Source organism: Gallinula chloropus (assembly GCF_964237585.1).
Source record: "Gallinula chloropus genome assembly, chromosome: 2".
NCBI classification, from domain to species: Eukaryota; Metazoa; Chordata; class Aves; order Gruiformes; family Rallidae; genus Gallinula; species Gallinula chloropus.
The window spans coordinates 125,971,403-125,994,363 of NC_140086.1; the positions used below are offsets into that span (position 1 = coordinate 125,971,403).

General features: G+C 42.4%; 1 protein-coding gene across 1 annotated transcript in view; it reads left to right on the forward strand.

The window, feature by feature from the left end:
* RFTN1 (raftlin, lipid raft linker 1) overlaps nt 1-22,961 on the forward strand; it is a gene marked incomplete at both ends in the record, with an annotated part of 88,339 nt that overhangs the window by 62,934 nt on the left and 2,444 nt on the right. Inside the window, 3 exons of the mRNA XM_084260451.1 lie at nt 9,197-9,312; nt 20,085-20,188; nt 21,519-21,600. Coding sequence (XP_084116577.1) covers nt 9,197-9,312; nt 20,085-20,188; nt 21,519-21,600 — 302 coding nt within the window. The remainder of the gene's footprint in view (nt 1-9,196; nt 9,313-20,084; nt 20,189-21,518; nt 21,601-22,961) is intronic.

Here is a 22,961-nt window from a genome sequence, read left to right on the forward strand (position 1 = left end):
ATGTGTAGTCGGTTACTCCCAGTTGTTGCAGAGACCCTTTCCACCTTGACAGCCTACTGTTTTACAAAATTGTCTTCTGCGTGTTTCATCATAACTAGTGTGTTCATAGGAGTGATGGATAAATGTTGGTCTTAATTGAAAAACAGAAGATTAAAAAAACAGGTTTTTGTATGTTGTAAAAACACAGCACTGCATCTAGCTTAGCACTGTAGCCAGTCTGTACTACATCGGTGGACCCTGTGATGTTTTTGAAGACAAGCCTGCTGTACAAAGACAGGCCTTGGTGCATAATAGGGATCTGAGAGGCTTAACCAAGGGACCATGAAAACAAACCTAGGGAATAACTTGGACCTTAAAATGCGGAAGTTAATTTTACTGGAAAATTTTGTGTGACTAATACACTTCATGGTTAAAATGCTTATGGCTGAATCTGTCACCTAATTTTGTTTTGGTTTGCATTCTTCAAAAGGAATGTGGTAACCCATAGATTGGGCACTGCTACTAAGATTAGTAGGTCTGTGCCTCAAAATTACAGGGGAACGCCTTCCAGAGCATTTTCTTCCCGTTTTGCTGCTGGTCAGAAATCCAGGACCCATGATAAAATCTGTGATGTGAGTCAGTTGTGGTAAAAGTCAATCAGGATATTAACAGGCAATCCTAATTTTTCATTTTGCAAGCAAGCAGCAGAAAAGGAAGGTCTAAAGTTCAACTGATGGAATGCTTTCACACAGCTTCCTGGAAGGCCTTGTAATTGCTAGTTAACTTGCTTAAAAACAAATGGTCATTTACTTTATGTGTATGAATTGCAACTCATAGAGACAAATCTAATTGGCTCTATCAGGCTTAGTGTTTTCTTTAATAAAAACTGCTTATCAGTGTTCTCTAAAATGCTTTAAACACAGCATTTTTCTGTTATTAAACTTCCAGAGTTCATTTACATAACAGAGGCCTGGGGGAAGTTCATGTACTTGGGTAGGGAGTGAGGAGTGCTGGATAATTGCCTGTGGACACAGATAAAGGAGACTGGAATGATGACAGTAAAGTTACTAGGCAAACAGGACAGCAAATTGTATAAAAGTGGTCAGATTCGGGATTAAATTAGATTAGAGGTTGAAGATGAACAATTAATTCTTCTTAGCATTTTACAGCTACAGGAAGAACAGGTTTAGAAGTCAAAAAGCTCAGAGTTAAGATTTCCACAAGCTTATTAATCAGAACAGTTACAATAAAGCACTGTGAACGTGCCCATGCTAATACAAGAACATTTGCTAAGTACATCTGTAAATTGCTGTCAATTGCAGTTAAATGTTTACGATTTAATCCTAAAATGTTCCTGTGCTGCAGAGAAATGGAACAGTTTTTTCATTCCTGTGCCAACAAGTATGAAGCAACCCAGGACAGGGAGGAGGGAAGAAAGTTGGGGGGCTGAGGGCTTCTCAGCTCCTTACTTTTTTCTAGTCTTTGATGGTAGCATGTCCATTTCTTTGTAGCTGGTTTCCTTATTCACTGATCATTCTTTATCAAAATGTAGGTAATGTTAACATAGTTTCTTTAATTGGTTGTATGGCATTTCTTTGTTCTGGGGGCTGGTTTTCTCTTTGGCATAAAGTGCATTATTTTGCTTATTAGACTTAAAAGAAGAGTTGTTATCTTCTTTTTCCTCCTTGTCCTTGGAATGCCCAATGAAGTGAAGATTTCCAGATTGTCAGTAGTCACAAATCTGTTTCTTCCTTCTGCCAACAGTTTAATAATTAGTTTTTAGAAGAGTTTTAAAGTTCACTGATAACAATTGCTTCTTTTTTGCTTATTGACCAGATAATTATAAACAGAAATATAACACAATTGCAAGTTACTATACATAAATGATGTAGATAGAGTTCGTCTATATATTTAAGGTGTTCAGATTTTGCTGGTAAGTTAGAAACAGCAGCTTGCTTGGTCCTTGAATGTTCTTACAGTGAAAAATTAGTTATTTAAATTCGGAGTTCAGTAACTTGCTGGTGTTTTTCATCCAGCTCATGTCATTGAGAATTCTGCCTGTAGTCTCAGGTGTAAACTAATCCTGCCTACTGATCTAAAGTGCTTGTGGGATGTCACCCTTGCCCTCTTGTAGTGAGAAGTGATGGTTGTAGCAGCAAGGTAGAGATTAGTGCCACTGTAAATGGAAAGAATATAACAGGTAGCATCTCTTTATTTCCTATAACAGCAAGTCTCAAATCTGTAGCGTGAGAAGGTGAGAGTGAAAAGGGAGGAAGAGTCAAAGATAAGGTTATATTTTGGTGCCTTAACAGAGTAATCACAAGCCTGCTCGTCCTTAGTTGTTTTGAACTGCAGGTCTTGAAATGCTTGGCATTCTTGAATTTGTTTTATCATTCTGTCTGAATTTCCTGCCTTTCAAACTCAGAAAAAGCCAGCCAGCCAACCAGAAAGCATTGGCAGTACTTGAAGACAAAGCAAATGAAACAAAATGTGAGCTGCTTGGAAGAGGAAAGGTTTTTAGAGGGTCAGATCGGTTTTCTCTGTTACATTGGTACTGCCTCTGACTGAGAAGAATCAGTGATGCATTTGGCCAATTATAGTCACCTTTTCCACTGAATTGGTTGGGATTTTTATCATCCATATGGAATTATTTTTCTCTGTGTGTACTGAAGGTGAAAAGATTCAGGAGGAGGGAGGAATATAAATAGGAAGCAAAGGCCAACAGTCAGGTTACATGCCACGTAAAGCCTCAGATAGCTAGTTTTCCTCATTGAGAGCAACAGCAGCCTAAAGGTTGGTTTCCTAGATAAGGGGGATTTGTAGTTCAAAGACAAGGGGAAAATTGTTGCCCACTGGGTGAGCTGTCAAGGTAAAGTAAGAAATCTTTTCCCATGTACTTCTGGTAAATCAGAAGCAAAAACATCAAAATAGCTTTTTGTCAACTGAGCTACATCAAATATTTATACAACTCTGTGAAAATAGCTTTTTGTGCACAGTAGGATACCTTAATAAAAAATGCAGTGGTAATAGAACATTTTCAGAGGAAGGACAGTGATTGTAACCTTTCTGTTCAGAGCCTTTTCTTTAAGAAAGAGTGAAGTTATGTCAGCTCAAGAGTAGAGATTGGGAAATGATACCACAAACAGCCAAGTCAGAGTGGGTTTGTTTCATTGGCGTTCTTTACTTGCCCCGTTTCAAATGAACTAACGTTTGAAATTACTAAAGACCCTTTTCATGTAGGGCAAGTTCCAGCAGCTAAATCTTGTTAAACAAGAGATTACCAAAGGAGAACACAACTGCATAGGAATCAGGAAATACCTTGCATGAGAAACTGGAAAATGGAAAGACCAACTCACCATCTAAAGTGTTAGGTGGCTGATATTTGTCCGTAGGTCACATGTGATTCAGCTGAATCAATGTAGGCATCTGCCGTGCAGGTAGCTGCATGTGAGTTGTCACCTAAAAGTGCCATTATAATCAGTGGAGATCTAGGCCAGTCAGTAGGGTTTGTATTGTGATTCACCTTATCCATCATCAGATACCTAAAAGAGATCAGAGAGATTGGGATGGGTGATGTAGTGACAGCAGGGCTAGATAAGACTGAGATAGTGCATCCTTGGCCTTAGTTGTCACTGACACAGTTTTCCAGGCCTCTGGCAAGGCTCAAAGATGTGCATGACTAGCAGCAATGAATGAAGATCAAGACAGTGATTGCTTGAGTTCTTGAGACTAAATGGTCTGCATCCAAGCGTGCTGGGGAGAGCTGGCTAATGTCATAACAAGGCCACTTTTAGTCATCTTTGAAAGGTTATGGAGATCAGGGGAGGTTTCCAACACAAAGGTCATGTAACAAAGGCCACAAGGACCATCCAGGGACCTACAGGATGGGTCAACCTGACTTATTTCACAGGGAAATCACTGAATGAGTGTTCTTGGAAAATATTTCTGGACATATGAAGGAGATTTGATAAAACTGGTTATCTTCTGTGATAAAGTCACAAGATTAGTGACTAAAGGGAAAGCAGCAGATGTCATTTTGGGTGAATTCACTAAGGAAGTTTGACAGTGTATCCCACAATATTTTTTTAATCTGAGTTAGGACCATGCAGCCTAGATGGGAAGACAACTATACAGGTAAAAAAACTAGTTGCATGTCTAGGCTCAGAGGGTGTGGTTAACAGGTCACACTTTCTCTGGAGTGACAAGTAGAGTAGCAGAGAGATCTATCCAGGGAGTTGTGTTTAACAACTTTATCAGTGATGTGGAAGAGGCTATAGGGCTTGCTTTTGTCAGATTTTCAGATGATCCATGCTCAGATGTGCAGTTGATGTGCTTCAGGACTGGGCTGCTGTCCAGAAGAATCTGGGCAGGCTGGAAGAGCACACCAGAAGGAGAATTTAGAAATTCCATGAGGACGAGTGTCCTGCTTCTGAAAAGGGAGAGACCTTTTAACTAATCCAGACTGAGGAATGCCTGTCAGGGTAGCAGGGCTATTGAAAAGGTCCTGGGAGATGTTAGTAGATGGCATGGTGAACCAACTGTATGCCCTGGCATTCAAGAAGGCAGCTGTGTACCAGATTGCAATGACAAGAATATAGCCAGTAGATAAATGGCAATGATTATCCTCCTTTACTTGGTGCTTGTTAGATTGCATCTGGAGCACCATACTGTTTTCACTTTCGCTCTTCCCCAAAGGGTACAAGGAGGATGTTGACAAACTGGAGCTAGTTTAGCTGAGGGCCAACAAGATAGTCGGTGGCTGGAGCACTTGTCATCTGAGGAAAGACTGAAGGAGTTTGTTTAGCCTGGAGAAGGGACAGGTGTGGGGGAGCTAACAGTGCCTATGAGAAGGTTATCAAGAATCATGCTTTGAAAGTTCCTTCAAGATCATCAAGTCCAACCATTAGCACTACGCCACTGTTAACCTCTAAACCATCTCCCAGAGTGCCACATCTACCCCCTTTTTAACAGGACAGTGATTCTGTTACCTCCCTAGGCAACCACTCTTCTGGTGAAGCAGTTTTAACTAATGTCCAATCTGAACCTCCCCTGGCCAACATCTGCCTCACTGCAACCTCCTTTCAGGTAGCTGTAGAGAGCCAGAAGGTCTTCCCTCAGCATCCTCTTCTCCACGCTGAACAGCCCCAGCTCCTTCAGCCTCTCCTCATAAGAACTGTTCTCCAAGACCCCTGATCAGCCTGGTTGCCCTTCTCTGTGCCCTCTCCAGCACATCAGTGTCCTTCTTATACTGTGGTGCCCAAAACTGCACACAGTACTCAAGGTGCTGCCTTACAAGGGCTGAGTACAGGGGTAAGATCACCTCCCTGGCCCTGCTGGTCACACTGTTCCTCATACAGGCCAGGATGACATTGGCCTTCTTGGCCAGGCACAGTGCTGGCTCATGTTCATCTGGGTGTCAGTCAGCACCCTCTGATCCCCCTCTGCTGAGCAGCTCTCCAGCCACTCTTCCCCAAGCCTGTAGCACTGCTGGGGTTTGTGGTGGCCGAAGTGCAGGACCCAGCACTTGGCCTTGTTGAAACTCATACAGTTGGCTTTGGCCCATTGATTAAGCCTGTCTAGGTCCCTCTGCAGAGCCCCCATACCCTCAAACAGATCTACACTGCCAATGAGCTTAGTGGGGAAGATGGATCCAGACTCCTGACTGAGGTGTATGGTAGTAGGATGAGGAAAATAAGTGCATAAATCAAAACAAGAGAGGTCCTGTTAGGATATAGAGAAAAACTTGTCCATCGTGGAAGCAGTTGTGCTCTCAAAGAGGCTGCCCAGAAAGTTGTACAATCTCCATCATTGGAAATTTTCAAGATGAAGCTAGATACAACTCTGAGCAATCTGGTCTGTACCTGTGTTGAACCTGCTTTCAGCAGGAGATTGGACTGGAGAGTTCCTGATGTCCCCATCCATCTGAATTACTTTATGATTCCATAAAACTGGGCTCTGAATGAAACAACACTTATTTCTCTCCATCAGTTGTAAAGAGAGCCTTGGATGACTAATCTTTTAGACCTCTATATCTAAATAATGTTGGATTATTTTGGTTAGCTCTAGAACGTATGACTGTAGACTTCAGTTGCTCTGGACTCAAGAGCATCTGTGTGATAAAGGTATTGCAGATAAACTCAGGCTGTCCACCTCCTTGCCCTTTCACACCTCTGTGTAAGAGCTTCCTTTTTCTCCAAAATAGGGCACTGTTAGATCTCTTTCTGCTGCTTTCTCCTTTCCCCCAATTATTCTCAGCATCCCAAATGCAAAGGAATTAATAATCCAATTATCTTTTCTTTTATGTCCCAGTTTCTTCTGGAAGAGTAGTAGATGACCTGTAAAATGGAAGATGTACAGCCAGGGTGTGAGAGTTAGCAGATGTATTCATGACATGGAAGTTTAAACATCATGGCACGACAGGTAGAGATGAGGCTTGTGTATGGTTAAGGGGGAAAAGTCAATGTCATCAATTAGTTTCTCTTACAGAGTTTTTCACCAGCATCACTCTGCTGAGCAGACACCAGGATGCAGCAGCTCCCTCTCCCTCATTGTTTTTCCCCTTCCAGTTTTCTCATTTTCTATAGATTTCTTTCCTGGCGAAAAAATTAATGGGTCTTAGGACTGACTGGATGAAGCATTCAACAGTAATCAGTGTACATCCAGCGAGGAAGCGCAGTCAAGTTTATCTGCTGCCTGTAGGGTCTCATGAGCTCAGCTATTAGTTTCTAAAACATTACATATGTGCCATAATGCTCACATATGTGGAAGCTGTGAACCGCGTGAGCGGAATGCGCAGCAGAGGGAAACATAAAGGATGATTTATGACTGAGTGTAAACACACGCATGCTGATTGTGTTTTGATCGCTTATTAATTAGCTGGCAAATGCATGGGGCGAGCTCAAGCTGCAGTTGTGCCAACAGCACGGCACTGAATTTCATTAAGATAACTCATGGTATAGGAGCACAGTACACCAGCGCTGCGTGAAGCTTCCTGGCAAGGCCTGGGTGTGTGTTGGGGTCCGTGGGTTTCTGATTTCAGCCTCAGGTGCTGTCCTGTCATCCCAGCTTTGGAAAATTAAAGGGTTATTTGTACATTATGCCCCCTGAAATAGATTTGGGCATGGGTGTGGGATGATGGAATGTGATACATTGCACAGAAGTTGAGTTGGTTCCCACTTTGAAATGTAGGGTTCAACAAAGTGCCATTTCTGAATGAAATAAGGTAATTAACTCTTGTACCCATTTCTATGTGGCAAGCTTGTTCTCCCTACATTTTCTAACCTGCAAGCCAGCTACTTAGTGATCTGGCCTGTTATTTCACAACAAAAATGTCAGCTCTCCTCATTTGAATGAAAAATTCATGTAGATGTCAGGAGTTGTGGCTTTGTAGTCCAGTTTGTCCTCTTTGGAGCAGTGTGTAGTACTAGTTCGCTGTAGTGGTGAGAAAGCTTCATCCCTCTTTAGTCTAAGTGGAGTTACAGGCAGCCTGCCTGAGGAGACACTCAGTGTGAAAGTACACGGTGTATTTGGTTTTGCTTCTTTGAGTCTCACAGCAGAATCCCAAGGGGAGTCCCTAGCAAGTGGTTTACAACTTTCTTTCTTCACGACCAAAGAAACAAATAAAAATTACCCTGTTGTTGTTTAGATGAGTATTTGCATCTGCTCACTTAGAGCATAAGGACTGGAAAGTGCAGCTAGAGAGTACTATGCAAAGTAGAGCAAAGGGATGTGCGAATGCTTGACACCTGCAACAAGAAGTCTTTTAGAGCCTCCAGCTGTAGGAGTCTAGTTTGTTAAATATCTTGTTTCCAGATAATAAATTTAATACAGATCATGTAATGACATCTGAAGGTACTGACTGAGATTGTCCCTGCAAAAATTAGGAAACCTCTTTAATCCTTTTCACCTTCTTTCTGAAAATTGGTTCTGAGTTTGGTACGTGTTTTCCCTTGGAAACAGTGATGTCTTCCCACAGGCATTTCTTGACCTCATAACATCACCAAGGAAAGCAAGGGGACCTGATGAAACAGCTACGCAGTCTTATCCAGAAGACACTCCTGTGTGTTTGGGAATCTGTTGTTTTGGCATATGTGGTTACATTTCAAAAGCACATCTTATACCAGTCCAAGGAACAAAGTTTTCTTAAAATTGTAAAGAAGCTATCATGCAAAACACAACACTTAGAGAGGGGATAAACAAGGTCTTTATAATCAGCTGTACAGGATAAATGCATTATTTAAACTAGAGACCTTGAAAGTCAAGCTTTGTGACAATGTGGGAGGAGTTTTCTGTGTTTATAAAGAGAATAGTACTGCTTATTTACATTTTTTTCTAAATATAATTCTAATGCTTCATCATGCAGTTTATTTTAGTAAGGAAAGGTAAGGTTTTTTGTTGGTTTGGTCGTCATCCATGTGTCGTCGTTGTCTTCCCCCTTCCTTCCCTCCCCCCCCAGGTTATTCTGATTCTAATCTGTCGTGGAGCTGACAAAACCTGAGCTCTTGCATATGGGAGTGATTGCTGATTATGGAGTATACAGCTAAATTGAAGGAGAAAGTGCTGCTCAAGTAACTATAATAGTATGTGTTGTCTGAAAAACCGTGCTGGGAATGCAAATGAGAATAGAGAGCCACTAAACCAGATGGTCAAAATGCCTTCATAAATTGATTAAATAGTTATGAATGTATCTTTTCTTTCACACCATTTAGATACGCCAGATCATCTTAGTCCATGTAGATCACTGTAATTGCAACAGCTGATCCATATGTAGGGTTCTGACTTGTGTGAATGAATGGGTATAGTCATTAATATCAGTGTACCTTCAAGAGCCCTTGAGAAGCTGACATAATATATGGTCTTATAATAATAATTAACAGCCCCCATAGGGTGTGTATAATTTCAAGTAGGTGAGCAGTACTGCCGAACTGAGGACTGAATTAATTTTGCCCTCTCAAAATAGGAGAGCTGTGTTTTTGAAAGACAAACTCTGTAATAACAGAGTGGACAGTGAGGTTTGCTATTAGAGAGTAGGATTGCTCTTAAAAACTGCTGGAGATACCAGTCTCCTTCATTTAACAGAGCTGGACTATCAGGGAGGGGAAGGTCTACACACTTTAATAAAAAAACATCCTTAGAAGAATTTGTTAATAAATTCAAATACCTCACTGCATATGGGGTGTCTCCTATAAAACATACAGATAACCCTATGTTTTCACAGATTCTTTACATGGGACAATGGATGGAATGTTTCTCTTTGAAGACGCTGCTGTGGAAGACAGTAAAACTGTGCAGGGCTATGATGCAATTGTTGTAGAGCAGTGGACTGTCCTGAAGGTAAGTGTGTGGTTTTTTCTTGATTTTTATTTTGTAAATCAAAACACTCCCAAGACTGTGAGGCAGGCTCTCACGTGCTGGTCTGGTACAGTACCAGGCAGGCAAGGGAGGCGAAGGGATGCAACGTAACAATAATGCCAGTTAACCACCCTTGAGCTTTGTATGATACACGAATGCACTTTTGATCTCCATTCTTTATTGTGGGGGTAGGAAATGTGAGTGATGGTGAGCAATGAAACTCAGGGCTATCTGTCCCAAAAATGCAGCTGTCTGATAGATTAACTATAAAGAGGATCTCCATTGGTTGTCAGGGCAACGTGATCACACAAGTCACTGCAGCATCGCAGTTCTAAAGAAGGCGGCACTTTAGGTAGGCTTAGGTGCAGTAGGAATGTACAGACAGCTGCATTTGCTTCTCTCTGAGCTCCTTCTTATGCTGAAAGAACCATATATTCTGGATATATGTGTCTCATAGGTGGGCTTTTTACTGATCCAAGTGCACACTCAGGTCAGTAGGAGCACCATTTAGGTAGATCAGTCAGTACTGATCATCCACAGCAAATCTGATAAACCACAGATAGGTATTTGGAAAGCTGGGCTTAAAATTCTTTGTGACTTGAAGCAAAAGATCATGGAGGAAAAGAAAATACCCTTGCATACCTCTTAGAAGTGTTTTTTGTTTGTTTTATTTGATTACTTGTCTGACAGAAATAGGTGTTAGGTATTTATAAAGGCGATACCTGATCTTTTAACTTGAAATCTATTGTAAATGGTGTAAAACCCTAAGAAAGACAAGCAAGGCACACACATGCCAAAAGGATGGATTAAGGGAAAATGAGACAGATGCTAGACTGCATGTGTAAAACTTCAGGAGGCTAGGCTTAAGGGGTTGGTTATTAGCTGATGAGTTTGTAGTGTAGCAAGAAGTTACTGTATAAGAATGTCTAGAAACTTAACAGCACCTTTTCTTGTGCTAATGTGCATCTGAAAAAAATAGTTCCTTCCTTACATTTAATGTTATTTCAGTTATTACAGACTTGACAGTAAGTTCTTGTTCATCTTTAGGGTCAAATTGTGGTGCTGGCACTCAGGACCAAGGGTTTGGGATAATGAGAGGCGGCTCTGGCAGTGCGTTAGGTCAGTGCTGATGAAGGTGGCGAATGTTAGGAAGCATTAATGTTCACTGTATGTTAAAGAAGGGAGTAGAGGGTGAAACAGCAGGCACATACTACGTGTAAGCTGTGGTTTGACAGCACCTTACTGCAGAAGGTGCTGTTAACACTGTAAATATTCAGAGAGCAGCAATGAGGAGGTGATTCAGGTAATTCTTTCTGCAGCAGGCAGCAGGTCTATGGAACTCCTTTCTGGAGAATGCGGTGGGTTCAGGTGGAAGTGATGTTTGTTTTCCTTTACCTTGCCTATCTTTGTGTTTATATGAGCATTTTAATTCGGATCAGAAATGTGTTTTTGAAGCAAACCGCCTGATCCTCCTCACTTAATACCCCTCACCTCACATCACAGAATGGTCCCATATTGCACAACCCCGTGTTCCTTTCAGTAGAAACCAAACCAGGCGTGACAAGAGGAAGTACACAGAACATTTGGGGCAGGTGTCCTACATACACCTGCCCTGATAGATACCACTCATCCTTAGCTGTCACTTTCGGCCATGTTGGACTCAGCTTTCTGAGTTAGATGGATTCTTGGTCTGAATCAGTTTGACTCTTAGACCAAGTGAAAGGTTCTCTGCCTCAGTAGGATATTGCAGCAAAGTTTTGCATAATGTGCCCTCTCTATTTGCTGTGTGGACACAAAAAAATTTGTCTCCATCTACATGACAAGGACAGTGTCTGTTAACAGGGATCCTGTGGTGGCAAAGTGGTGACCAAAACACTAAGACTCAGCAGAAGACTATCTTCTAGCAGGGCCCCTTGAAGCATTAGAGCCCTGGTAGGTGGGATATCACTCGCCTTCAATTGTAGCAGTTCCATGCTGGAGGCACAGCTGGTCAACAGATTAAGGAATCAATCTCCCAATGCCATCTGGTGTGTCAGGAGATGCTGCACTGCTGCACACCATGTCTGTGTGAGGGCTGACGTGGAGACTCTTGTTCGAGATACAAGATTTGGCATGTGCAGTTTCAGGAACTAGCTGAGGATATACACAGCTTGTTGGTATGATCAGATTATTCTCTGCTGTAATTTAAAATTTGGATGATGAGTGTTTACTCACAATTTTTCTCTTCTGAGATCAACTGCCCCTCCTTTTGGGACATTATGAACAGGTTACTACCAGCCTGGAAGTGGAAGAATATGGAGAAGAAAAAGCCTGCTGAAGGAAGGAAATCAAAGGGAATTCTTGCAAAGATCTTACCCATTTAGAGGAAGAGCAGAGCTGGCTACCTTTGTTTTCTCCTCCTGACATTTAAATAACTGCCTGGGTATTTCGTAGAATCATAGTGTGGTTTGGGTTGGAGGGTATCTCAAAGACTATCTAGATCCAACCTCCCTGCCATGGGCAGGAACACACACTCTCCATTAGACCAGGTTGCCTAAAGCCCCATCCAACCTGGCCTTGGACACTGCCAGGGAGGGTGTAGCCATAGCTTCTCAGGACATCATACCTCATGCTTTCTGAGACAGAACAGGCATAGGTAGGTGAAGTCATCAACTGAATGAAACACAGATGAGAAGCCAGTGTTGTACCCAAAAGACCAGGTTGCCTCTCCACTAAACCCTGTTGGAATCCACCCTCTGTTTACCATAAACATGGAATAATGCAGTGGCAGAGGAAGGGACTGTAAAACAGGAGATGTAGAGGGAGAGCAGCGGAGTTCAGTAGTGACAGATGTCCAACAGCCAGTAAAGGCTTTGTTTTTGTTACAAGTACTTCAAAGTATATTTATCACAGAGATAATTAAGGAGTAACGAAATGACTCATTAATATAAACCTTATTTTTTTCATATAGGTTCAACTCTGATGTAGATTAACATTTTCCATTTGTTGTTTTCGATTGTACCAAGGCAGTGGAAGAAGCACTGATGGGCAGCATGACATAAATGTGTATAGTGGATCCTTATCTTAAATTCGTATCAGATTTGATTATCTGGGTGAGCTTTGGACTTGAGCTATGGCCTTGTACAGATGCAGTCTGAACTGAAAGTAAATTTATTATGCTGTATCCCAGTTATGAAGAAGCAGCAAAAGAATCCCAGCCACAACAAAAGAAAGCTGTTTGAAAAAGGAAGCCATGTAGCATGTACCTATGCCCTTAGTCATATAAAGAGAGTGTTTCTAAATGGAAAGGTGAAGTTCTGCTGTTTAACCATAAAGGCAAAAGAGAGGGGTTGGCACACTTCTTAGCAGAGAAGGTGCTGCCTTTTTAATTGCTAAGGCTAATAGACAAAACAAGCTGAACAGTGTGATGCACTCTGGGTGTGTGTAAAATGTCAGTTTGTAGAGGATGTAAAGCTGAAGCTGTCACAGTATGTGGTCCCGCCAAGCAGCAGACAGGATGTAATAGCTCTGAGTAATTTAACTCCTTCTTCTCAAAGAAAGAGCTGGGGCATTCTCTTCAAATGACCACAGGACTTCTAATGACAAAATGCTGCTCTCATCCTTATCACTTTAACTCTGAAAATGTCAGGGTATATTATTTCCACCACAGCCCCTGAGATCTAGCACTAAAACTTGTTTGATGGTTTTAATTCTGCTTGTGTAGGCAAATGTGGGTAGACAGTTCTGATTAATCAGAGCCTGCATGATTTCCCTCTCCCCAACTCTAATCTGTCACCTTCTCTTCCCCATTACCCAAGACAAAAGAGCTAATACTGTCTTTAAAATTGAGTACTGTAACATTTATTTTAGATTTCTGCATTGTTCTGCTTCTGAGCCCTTGTTCATTTTGGAAATTATTGCCCTTAATTTACAGGTATTTTCTCATTGAAAGTCTTCAGCTGGTGATTCATTACTTTTTTATTTTCTGCTATGCCCTATCTTTGGTGTACTGACATAAATAAAAATCTGAAATACATCATGGTGTTGCCATTTCCCTGGCAGAATTGAATGGGGTCAGTGTCTGTTGTAGACATGGTAAACCTTTTAAAGTACGTCATATCAGAAGATTTAAAAAATGATCTCTGCTGAGCAAGTTGTCTTAATGTAAGCCTCGAAACAAATTCCCTGGAAATGAGGATTTGATTTGTCTGTAAATCTGATTTAGGTCATATGTCAGTTAAGCTGTGTTCTGCTGTCTCTAGCCATGGGAGAAAGGCATGACCAGGTCAGCAAAAGGAGCTGATGGCGATGGGCATGAAATGCAGTTCTCTGAGTTAACCTCTGTACCACCCAAAGGACACAGATGTTGTCTGGGCATAATATTTCAGCATTTTGCCCCCTCTTGCTTTTTAAGAACATCTGACAACACCCTCCCCCTCTTCTTCCCCCTCCCCAATAACAACCTTAAGAAGCCTCTTCAACAGATTTGTTTTTTCTTTATGTAAGATATGAATGCAGCATATATATTATATATATTTGTCCACTGAACTCACTAGGTATGTGCTGTATAGAGGATTAAAAGGCTAATCTTCTTTGGGTTTGTTGATAAATTTAGTAATAAAATCCAGCGTTACAAACCTGCAACTTCCCTGATACTTTCTGTGGAACTGGCAGTGTTGGAAGTCTAGCAAAGCAAACACTTCTTGCACATGAGTGAAGGACACTTGAACTACACCAGGAGAAAAGCTCAGGATTTAAAACAGTGTGAATTAAAAAAAAAACACTTCCTGACTGTCACTGTTTGCTTAAGGTCAAGAGTTAAGAACTAGTTCTCTGCTTACTCGTAAAATCTTTCAGGAAAAAGTGAGCATATCAGGTCTGAAATCTCCACTTAAGAGGGAGCTGAGAAAAAAGTATTTCAGTTCTCTCTGGAACTGTCTAAACAACCATGCTGGGCACAAGTCCTGTTCCTTTTCCCCAGCATGTCACCTCTAGCTAGGCAGTAGTGTCCTGGCTAATGCACCTCTGACTCAGTGCTGCTGCCAGGTAGGGCTGGCAGCAGCCTCAGCATTTTCAGAGGCATGGGAAGCAGCCATAAATTGCCTACACAGTGTGCATGTAAGGGAAGGACAGGGCCATCATTTGCTCTCCTGCTGCCTGAACCGGTGGCAGCAGAGGGTCTGTGCAGAGGGGCTGCATTTCTCACATGGAAATAGATTATTAGTTCCAGAACAGGAACAGCAACGGTTGGACTCGGTGATCTCAAGGGTCTTTTCCAACCTTGTGTTTCTGTGATAATGGTGGAGAGGTGCACAGAGCCATTTTGCAAAAAGCCAAATTTTGCCTGAGAATGCATTATAACCACAGGAAATTATGCTGGGGAAGCTGAAAGGAGATAATTCGGCTCTGTGTGGTAAAGCACTCTGGGGCAGGCAAGTTCTCAGGTAGTGTTTCTTCTGTGTTGGGTTTTTTTTTTCCCAAAACCAGTTGGTGGACAAACAGTGAAGCCAGTGATGACCATAAGGTACAGTGCACAAGTGTGGCAGGAATTGTGAAACTTAAAAATGCCAGAGTTATTTAAGCAAATCTACTGATGGCTTGCTGGGTCACATTTATTTCTTGTTCTCCATGGCTAGGTAGGTGGAAGGGTCCTATCATGTGTACATTGCCTGTGCAAAAGTAATTTCAGTGCATTTTGTAAGATGCTTCTGTGTTTCCTCTGTGGAGAACCCTCTGTGTCAACACGTTCACCTCATGGAGCTTTTCCTGCCTGTCCTGTGCTCTCATTGCAGAATTGTGCTGCTGTGCAAATGTTCTTCTGTGTTACAGGTGCAGGCAGTATCAGGAGCACTCAGATGTTCTTTTAGTTCATGCATATGCTGAAAGTAGGATTTGCATCTGCAGAAGTCACTGAGAGAAGTGGGCTTTGTGGGCTCAGGAGGGGGTTTGGCTGGTTCTTTTATTTTACCCCAGACATAGGGACAGATGTGAATGCCTCCGTGCCTGTGGAAATTGTGGCTGGGCACATCTGAATCACAGAGAAACCGCCTTAACAGGGTCCTGCTACCCTGTATAGTGTAACAGCCGTATTATATCCTCAAAAATATTTCACAGTGCATGAATTCACATACATTAAGTAATCATAAAACAGTCTAACTTACATATGCCCGGAATTGTGAACAAAGAGCCTGTCTGTGGATTTATTTATTAGCAGATTTGTTTTTTTCTATTAACTTTACACTGAGGTCCCAGTTTGGCAGCTAGTATGTGTTGATCAGTGACCCATCTGCTGCCAAAAGCCACTGGTTGTTTCTGTGGATGCAGGAGCCATCCCGCAGCCCTCTGCTATGAAGCTCATGGATGGGTATGTAGCTGGTGTCTGCTAGTTATGTGCTGTGGTGGGTTACACAGGGAAGCGTAGGAGCAGCTCAAAACTGGAGGAGCACAGTCCAACTTACATTGCTGAAACACTTGTGAAGCTTCTTTTTTGCTTCCAGTAAGTGTTTGTAATGGAACAATAATGTTATATTTATTAGCAGAAATTACCTTATGGAAGAGGTCTTGAACAGGAAAAAAAGGCAAATAATGCACAAATTTAGAGCTTGGATTTAGTCTCCTTGTGGGTTGTGTTACTGCAAACATAAAACACTGGCAGCAGGCTTTTACTGGGTCAATTCTCAGGCAGCCCATATATTCAGTGTATCTCGGTTTGTTTTCCCTCTTTTTCTCTGAGGTGCAAGTCCTGCCTTCACCACTCCCTCCCTTCAGCACCCTAGGAGAAAGCCCTGGCTTTGGCAGTGGGGGGACTGATAACCAGCCCTGGCTGGGGGGGCAGGTGGCCGCCCTCACGGGCGCTCCTCTCACTGTTTTTGTAAGGAGTTGGGTTTGAAACCACTGCCTGTTTCACCCCACAGACAGTAGGCTGCACTTCCAAAGCGACCCATGTCATTTACTTGCCATCCTCTTTGCCATGTGTCTGTAGATCTTTGTACGCAGCCTGGTAGGATTTGCCAACAAAGGTTTTATTAAGACTTATTTAATGGGGTTTTCGATCTTCCACTCTTTAATCCAAGTTGGAAGAAAATATTAAACAGTGACAATCCGCAGCTGCCTTGTAACTAAATCACATTCACTTAACCCAGGAGAGGATGATTTTTCAGGAACTTCCTTCTGTCTCAGAAGAGCTTAGGAGTTGTCTTGTTTATTGTCTCGCTGAGGTTAGAATTGCCGCAGTAGGGGGGGAAAAAGAAAAGAAAAATTGTTAATGCAGTTGTTTATATGGCTTGCCCTAGATATTATTGTTATCATTTTTTAATCATTTATTTTTCCTAATGAGCAGAAGGAACTGTGAAAGGAGAAAATGCTGAAAACAAACAGTACAACTATAAATAAAATGAATTCTTTTCATGTGAGTCAAGTCAAGGGAAAAACCTAGCTCAATATGCTCTGGCTTCTTGACACTCAAGGTGTGATCAGAGATTACTTATCATCCACAGGAGAGTGGGAAGCAAGTTAATTAAAATTTTCCACCCTTTCACTGAAAGAAATGTCTCCCAGTTTGAGATGCATTATTTGAACACTTCTTTTTCACTCGAGCTCTGGCACGTACTTTCTACTTCTGCTCCTGTTCAAATCCAATATTTGCTAGCTAGAAAGGCCATGGTAATTTCATCTTATGAAACTGTGTTTGAAATTTTATTGTCATTGTCTCAAATAATAGTAGGTAAAATAATTACTGTATTAAATATGAAACGAATACAAGATGACTCTTTTCCTCTGCGCTCATCCCCCAGTGTATTGTTTGTTTAGAAGCGCTTTTGCTTTGGAAGGCATTTAATATGACACCAATTAAAGGACTGTATAGCTATGACTCCTGCTGGCACACAAATTCCAGCCCTGGGATAGGGTTACAACCGATGATTCAGGAGGGGGAGGGAGAAGTCATTTCTGGTGGTCTTAAAGCAAGCTTCAAGTATTTGTATTTGCAAGTAAGGGGTGTGAAGCCCATATGAATTACACCTGTTTATTCAGGAATGAGTCCTTTCTCCTGTCTGTCATCTTCAGATGCAGGCAATTATTAGGAGTAGTTTATTCCCCCAGGGACCTGGGGAAGAGGTGTGGTGTCTGACCCCATTGAAGCATCATGCAGCCTCAGAGAAGGCTTGTTAAGGGAGGTGTGGAGCTCTGCATAATGTGTGTGCTTCCTTCCTCCAAAACATGCTGTGTTGTGTACCTGGTGTCAGGTACCAGCACATATGAAAAATAAGAGGTCACCTTTTTGTAACAGTCGTGTGGCACTTTTTCAACAGAGATTTTTATATTTCCACATTTAAAAAAAACCCAAACCACCAAAATCCACAACTCTTTATGCCTAATTGACTTTAATCTTACATTTATTTTCTGATAACTTTGCGCTTCTGGATGTGCTAACCTACTCTTTTCCTTTCTGCACCATTGGGGTTGTGAAATGCAGCATCATCTGCTGCAGATGATGCTTCATCCTGACAAGCCAGACAGGTCCAAAGCTGGCCCCTCTCTTGCCACTCAGAGCCTGCAGGGACAGTGGGCTGTGGCAGGAGTGATGGCACATCCCTGAAACAATTTGGCTCCTGCAGCAGCCGAATGGGCTCTGTGAGGTATTGGTGTCTGTCCTCATTGCTCTGATCTCCCTTGGATTTTTGACGTTTATTGTGCATCCTGATGCAAGGAGAAGTTTCTCCTTGCTAATCACCAACCTTAGGCAATGAATTCAGAATAGGAATCCTCTTGGCAACGTAAGATGTTGCTTGGGGCACAAACAGGGTCTGCTGTGGCAGTCTTTACTGACCTGCTCGTCTTCCACCTCCTAAATGAGTGACCTCACTCTTGTTTTCTTTCCTCTATAAGCGCTGTCCGATGGAGGGAGTGTTTTGGTCAGATCTTTTCACATGTCCTTCCAGGTCCCAGGCTGGCTTGCCATTGAAGATGCTCTGACCTTATTCTCAGTGTTCACATTGCATATTTTCATCTTTATTTTTGGAAGGTGATGTTGACCAATCTCATAAATGTCAGCATGTTATTAATCTGTTTTCCCTAGACATCTAGATGTGGTGTTGTGCATTATCCTTGGACACTTTATTTAAAAAATTGGAAAGAGGGTGGAAATACCCATCCAATTTACCTTAAAAACCCTTTCTGTCCAGGTTTTGGCCTGCAATTTCCAAGTGCACAACCCTGGTATCTTTAATCTCCTCTGCTGAAATCGTAATGGTGCCCTGTCCTGCTAGCTTCCCCTTACAGTAGGTGTAAAGAGCTGGAAGGGCAGAGAGTCAAATGGGAGTTTGAGGAGACTAAATCTGCCATGGTCAATGCTGTATGAACGCTTCAGAGGCCACTTGGTACTGCTCCCCTCTTGTGGGGCATCTCTTTTGTCTCCTGGAATCAGCAGTTCTGGTCTCTACATGGTGGTGTTGTGAAGCAGCTGTACCTCTGTGAGTCCCTGCAAGTTCCTCCATAGAAATCAGAAGCTTCATTCTCTTAAATGCACTTTCTGGGGTGGAGTTTTCGTTGTCCTTTTTAGGCAGGAGTGATACAGCTTCCTCAGCTATTTGAATTTGTAGTCATGATCAGGTTTTTAATAGGTGCAGTCAGGCAGTTATAAAGATCCCAAGTGACCTAAATTACGTGTGTTAGAAGAAAGGAATAGCTGAGACTGGAATTGACTAAAATACCTTGACATACCTACAGTGGGATTTGGGTTAGTTCTGATCAAATGGCTGTTTTAATACTACGGAACAAATGGATTTACTGGAGCTGCCAAGCCATTGTGTTTTACCCTGGCACTGGGAATGGGCAGTTAAAGCTCCTTGCGTGCCCAGGAAGCCAGTGTCAGTGCCTGAGCTTATATTTATATTTTTTTTGGCAAATACAATTGTTATTCCAAATGAATATAGCTATATTCTTAGAGACTAGTAGTTACCATTTGCCTTCTTTGTGTTTATGAAAATGAAAAACTAGTAAATATGCCCTTGCATCTCTTTGTTAAATTACTGGAAGCCTTGGCAATTAGACACCTTGCTGGAGCAGTCTTTGTAGAAACCACCAGTGGTTCTTTCTGTGGCAATTACAGGCTCTGCTGTTTAGTAGAAAGAGAATTAGCGAGGCTCTGCTGGGTGGGTCTGCGCTGGAGCCAGACTTTGCACTGAAAAGCAACACTTCTGGTCTCGCCCACAGATTTCCTGCTTGAAAATAACAAGGAAGCGATGGGTATTTGTGAGTGATAAAGGGAACAGACTTGTACTTACATTCTGTTGTTGTTGTTGGCTATTTTGCTCTTGATGCACATCAATAGAGTGACCCAGCTGGTTTCAGCCTTCAGGATTTACTCTAGCCTAGGCAAGCAATGCTGTCATTTTTTAACTACTTGAGAAGAGATAATTGATAAAATGCAATGAATATGTCCTGTTCAGATTTGGAACCATCTAGAGCTGGATGAATGACTCAGGCAGTGTAAAAACAAGATCACAGATGTTTACCATTTTAAACAAACTCACTTAACGCTTTGGGATGTACAGGCAACCGGTCCCCTGTCTCGTGTTTTTGAAGGCTTTCCTTCCTGCCTAGCTGAACGTGCAACGTGACCCACTTGAGTACAAACCCTTTCTCCCTCCCAGAAAACCCACACAGAGATTGTTTTCTTGGTGGGGTTTTTTTGCTGGATTTTTCTTTCTTTTCCTTTATTTTTGGCGCTGGGCTGGTCGGAGTGGCGATGCTGACTGTTGATCTTTCTTTCCCAGGGAGTTGAAGTGCAGACAGACTACGTCCCGCTGCTGAATTCCCTGGCTGCCTACGGCTGGCAGCTGATGTGCGTGCTCCCTACTCCCATTGTGAAGACAAACAGGTAGGGAGGGGGACAAGCACTGCCTTTTGGCAGTCCCACCAAGCTACTCTGTGTGCAGTGAGCCTGGATTCCTTGCAGTGCGTGCGGTAGCTGCCCGTGCAGACCCTGCTGCAGCTGGTCTCGGGGTGTTCAGAGCATCACCAGCCACCGGGGCAGGAAGCACGTGTCTGGCAGGCAAATACTGCAGGTTGGCAGTGTGGCTTCCACGCTCATTTTCTGGGTATTGTCTCCGCCTCTCTGTAAACTCTCTGCTCTGAATCTCCCAGAAACTCTTCTTAGAGCAAAGACAAACCTCATGATCACATTTGGGGTGAGATGCTGCCCATCTGAAGAGAAGTAATTTGCTTCTTAATCTGTCCAGTGCTGCTGGTGCACACGGTGTAGCTGAGCAGAACCACGTGACACTGGTGTATCTACTTTACTCCAGTAGCTTTGTTCTCAGAGATAATCACTCTGCGGCCTACTTTGCTAAACTACTGAAATTATGACTTCTTAAATGTAAATAAAAGTCACTTAAAAATACTCCTAACTCTGGTGAAAAATAATCCTCCCACTTGTTAGTCATAAAGATGGCGCATTCTGGATTTTCACTGGTCAGGAATGTATTTATATACACACACCAATATAATCAGTCATGATTTTTTATCTTAAAAGAGTAAAAATACACTGGGTTCTTTATGAAAATCTAGATGTAGACTACTCCTACACAGAAAAGTCTAAAAAGTAAAGGCCATCTGTGCTGGGGGAAAAAATGTTTTTTAAGTTTTTCATATATGTTTAAATATAGGACCGAATAGAAAATCATAATTATGATTTCTAAGTCCTGTCTCTTAAAGGTAAATTCAGTTTTATTTCTCTTACAGCTTTCTGCATCCCATTTATACCTTCAGTAACACAGCTCAGGTTGATGGTGCAGAAGGAACCCCACCCAATCTAACCCCTGGTGGCATTTGTTTGTGCTGCAGCCCTGCAGGGAGCACCCAGCCCCATCCCGGGTGGGTGCTGCAGGAGGGAGGGAGCGAGCGCTCCGGTGCCCCTGAGACACTGCTGTGGCACCAGGGCCACCTCAGTTTCTTGCTTTTTATTCAGTTTGTTGTGTGCTTGCACACTAATGCCAATATGTTCAGCAAAAGTCCATCACAGGCTGATGGGCTCTATCCCCCCAAAAATACCAGGCTGCTCAAAGACTCCAGGGAGAGGCAGCGTTCAGGTCATTCATTTTGTTCTTCTTTGACCTGCAGAAATAAATGACTGAGATGGATTTTTGCTCTGAATGATGCTGGATGTGAATTTAATTCATTCTCAGGAGTGTGCATTTGTTTCTTTTCAGGGAGGGAAATTTATCTACAAAGCAAATCGTATTTCTGCAGAGACCTTCTTTGCCCCAGAAAGCAAAGAAGAAAGAATCTAAGGTAAATAACCTCTAGTTCCTGGTTTCTTTGGGATTTTTGTTGGAGATATTTCAATATTGTAATTGATTTCCCATAGAAGAAAAAAATGGCCTGTTCCAACATTCCTGTGCTACAGTAGCAAGACACAAGGAATTAACTCTTCAAATGAAAGAAACAGAAAAATGCTCAAATGATGCAAAAAGCCCTTATATTTCATTCTCTGTTGAAATCATGGTGGTGGAAGAAGATATAGATGTTGATTTCTCTTTACAGCTGGGCCATAAACCTCCATATGTGACCTAAAATTCTGTGCCCATGTTCACTGCTGCAAGATGGAACTGATACAGTTTTCTCTCACCCATTGCTTGTCTTTCCAGTTTGCTCTCTGTCTCTCACTACATGTTTCAGTAGAGCCTAGCACAGTGCTGGCCTGGTCTTGGCTGGTCTGTTGTGTGAACGTTAATGAATTCTGCTAGAATCTAACACCAAAACAACCCCTGAACACAGCTGAATTACCTGGGAACACAGCTGACAGCTAATGACATGTGTATGTGGGTACACATGTATTCCAGTTTCCGTTTTTAAATGCTCAGCTGTGGGAATCCCTGCCCGAGGCTGTCAGGCTGTACAGCTGGAAGGGAAACAGAGGGCTGGAAAGTCCCGACCTTCCTACAGGACTCAAATTAGCCCTTTTGGCATGCAGAGGGATCAGAAAAGCCAGGTGGAGTACAGAAAGGATCTCTGAAACCCCGTGATGAAAAGGTTGCTCATTAAGAGAGTCTCATCTTTATTCCAGCCCGGTGCACTTAGGTGAGTGCTGGCTAGCCAGATGCCGCCTGAAGGAGAGGTGTGCTGCAGGCCCTGTAGAATGAAGCTGAGCTACAGTAGGAGATTGGAAATGCGAAGCAGAGCTGAGGGCCAGGAACATTTTACACAACATTTTGGATAGCTAAAGATCTTTTCATCTACAAACCCCTCATTAGTCTGGAGCCAGGTATGATGGAAGTCATCTTTTAGAGACAGTGGAGACCAAGAGAGCGTCTGAACTGACTAAGTAGGAGAGAACTGCTGGGAGCACGGCCACAGTTGAGGATTTACTGTCTCATTAGCAGAGCTGGAGCCCAGAGTATGCTGTGAACCTGTTACAAACCCCATCTTTCTTGGTTTTTCTCTTTGTTTTCAGGTGATGAAAGGGATCTTGGGGTGGAGTGCCTGTGTTTGGTCATTCTTCTCCTACCACTGTGTGTGGCTGTAATGGAAAGGGTGGGAACCTATCCACAGTCCTGTGACTTCAAACAGAGAAACTAGTGTGACACTGATATTTTTATATTACAACAACAAATGAGTACTATCCAGATGACTCAAAACTTTGTTTAATTTTT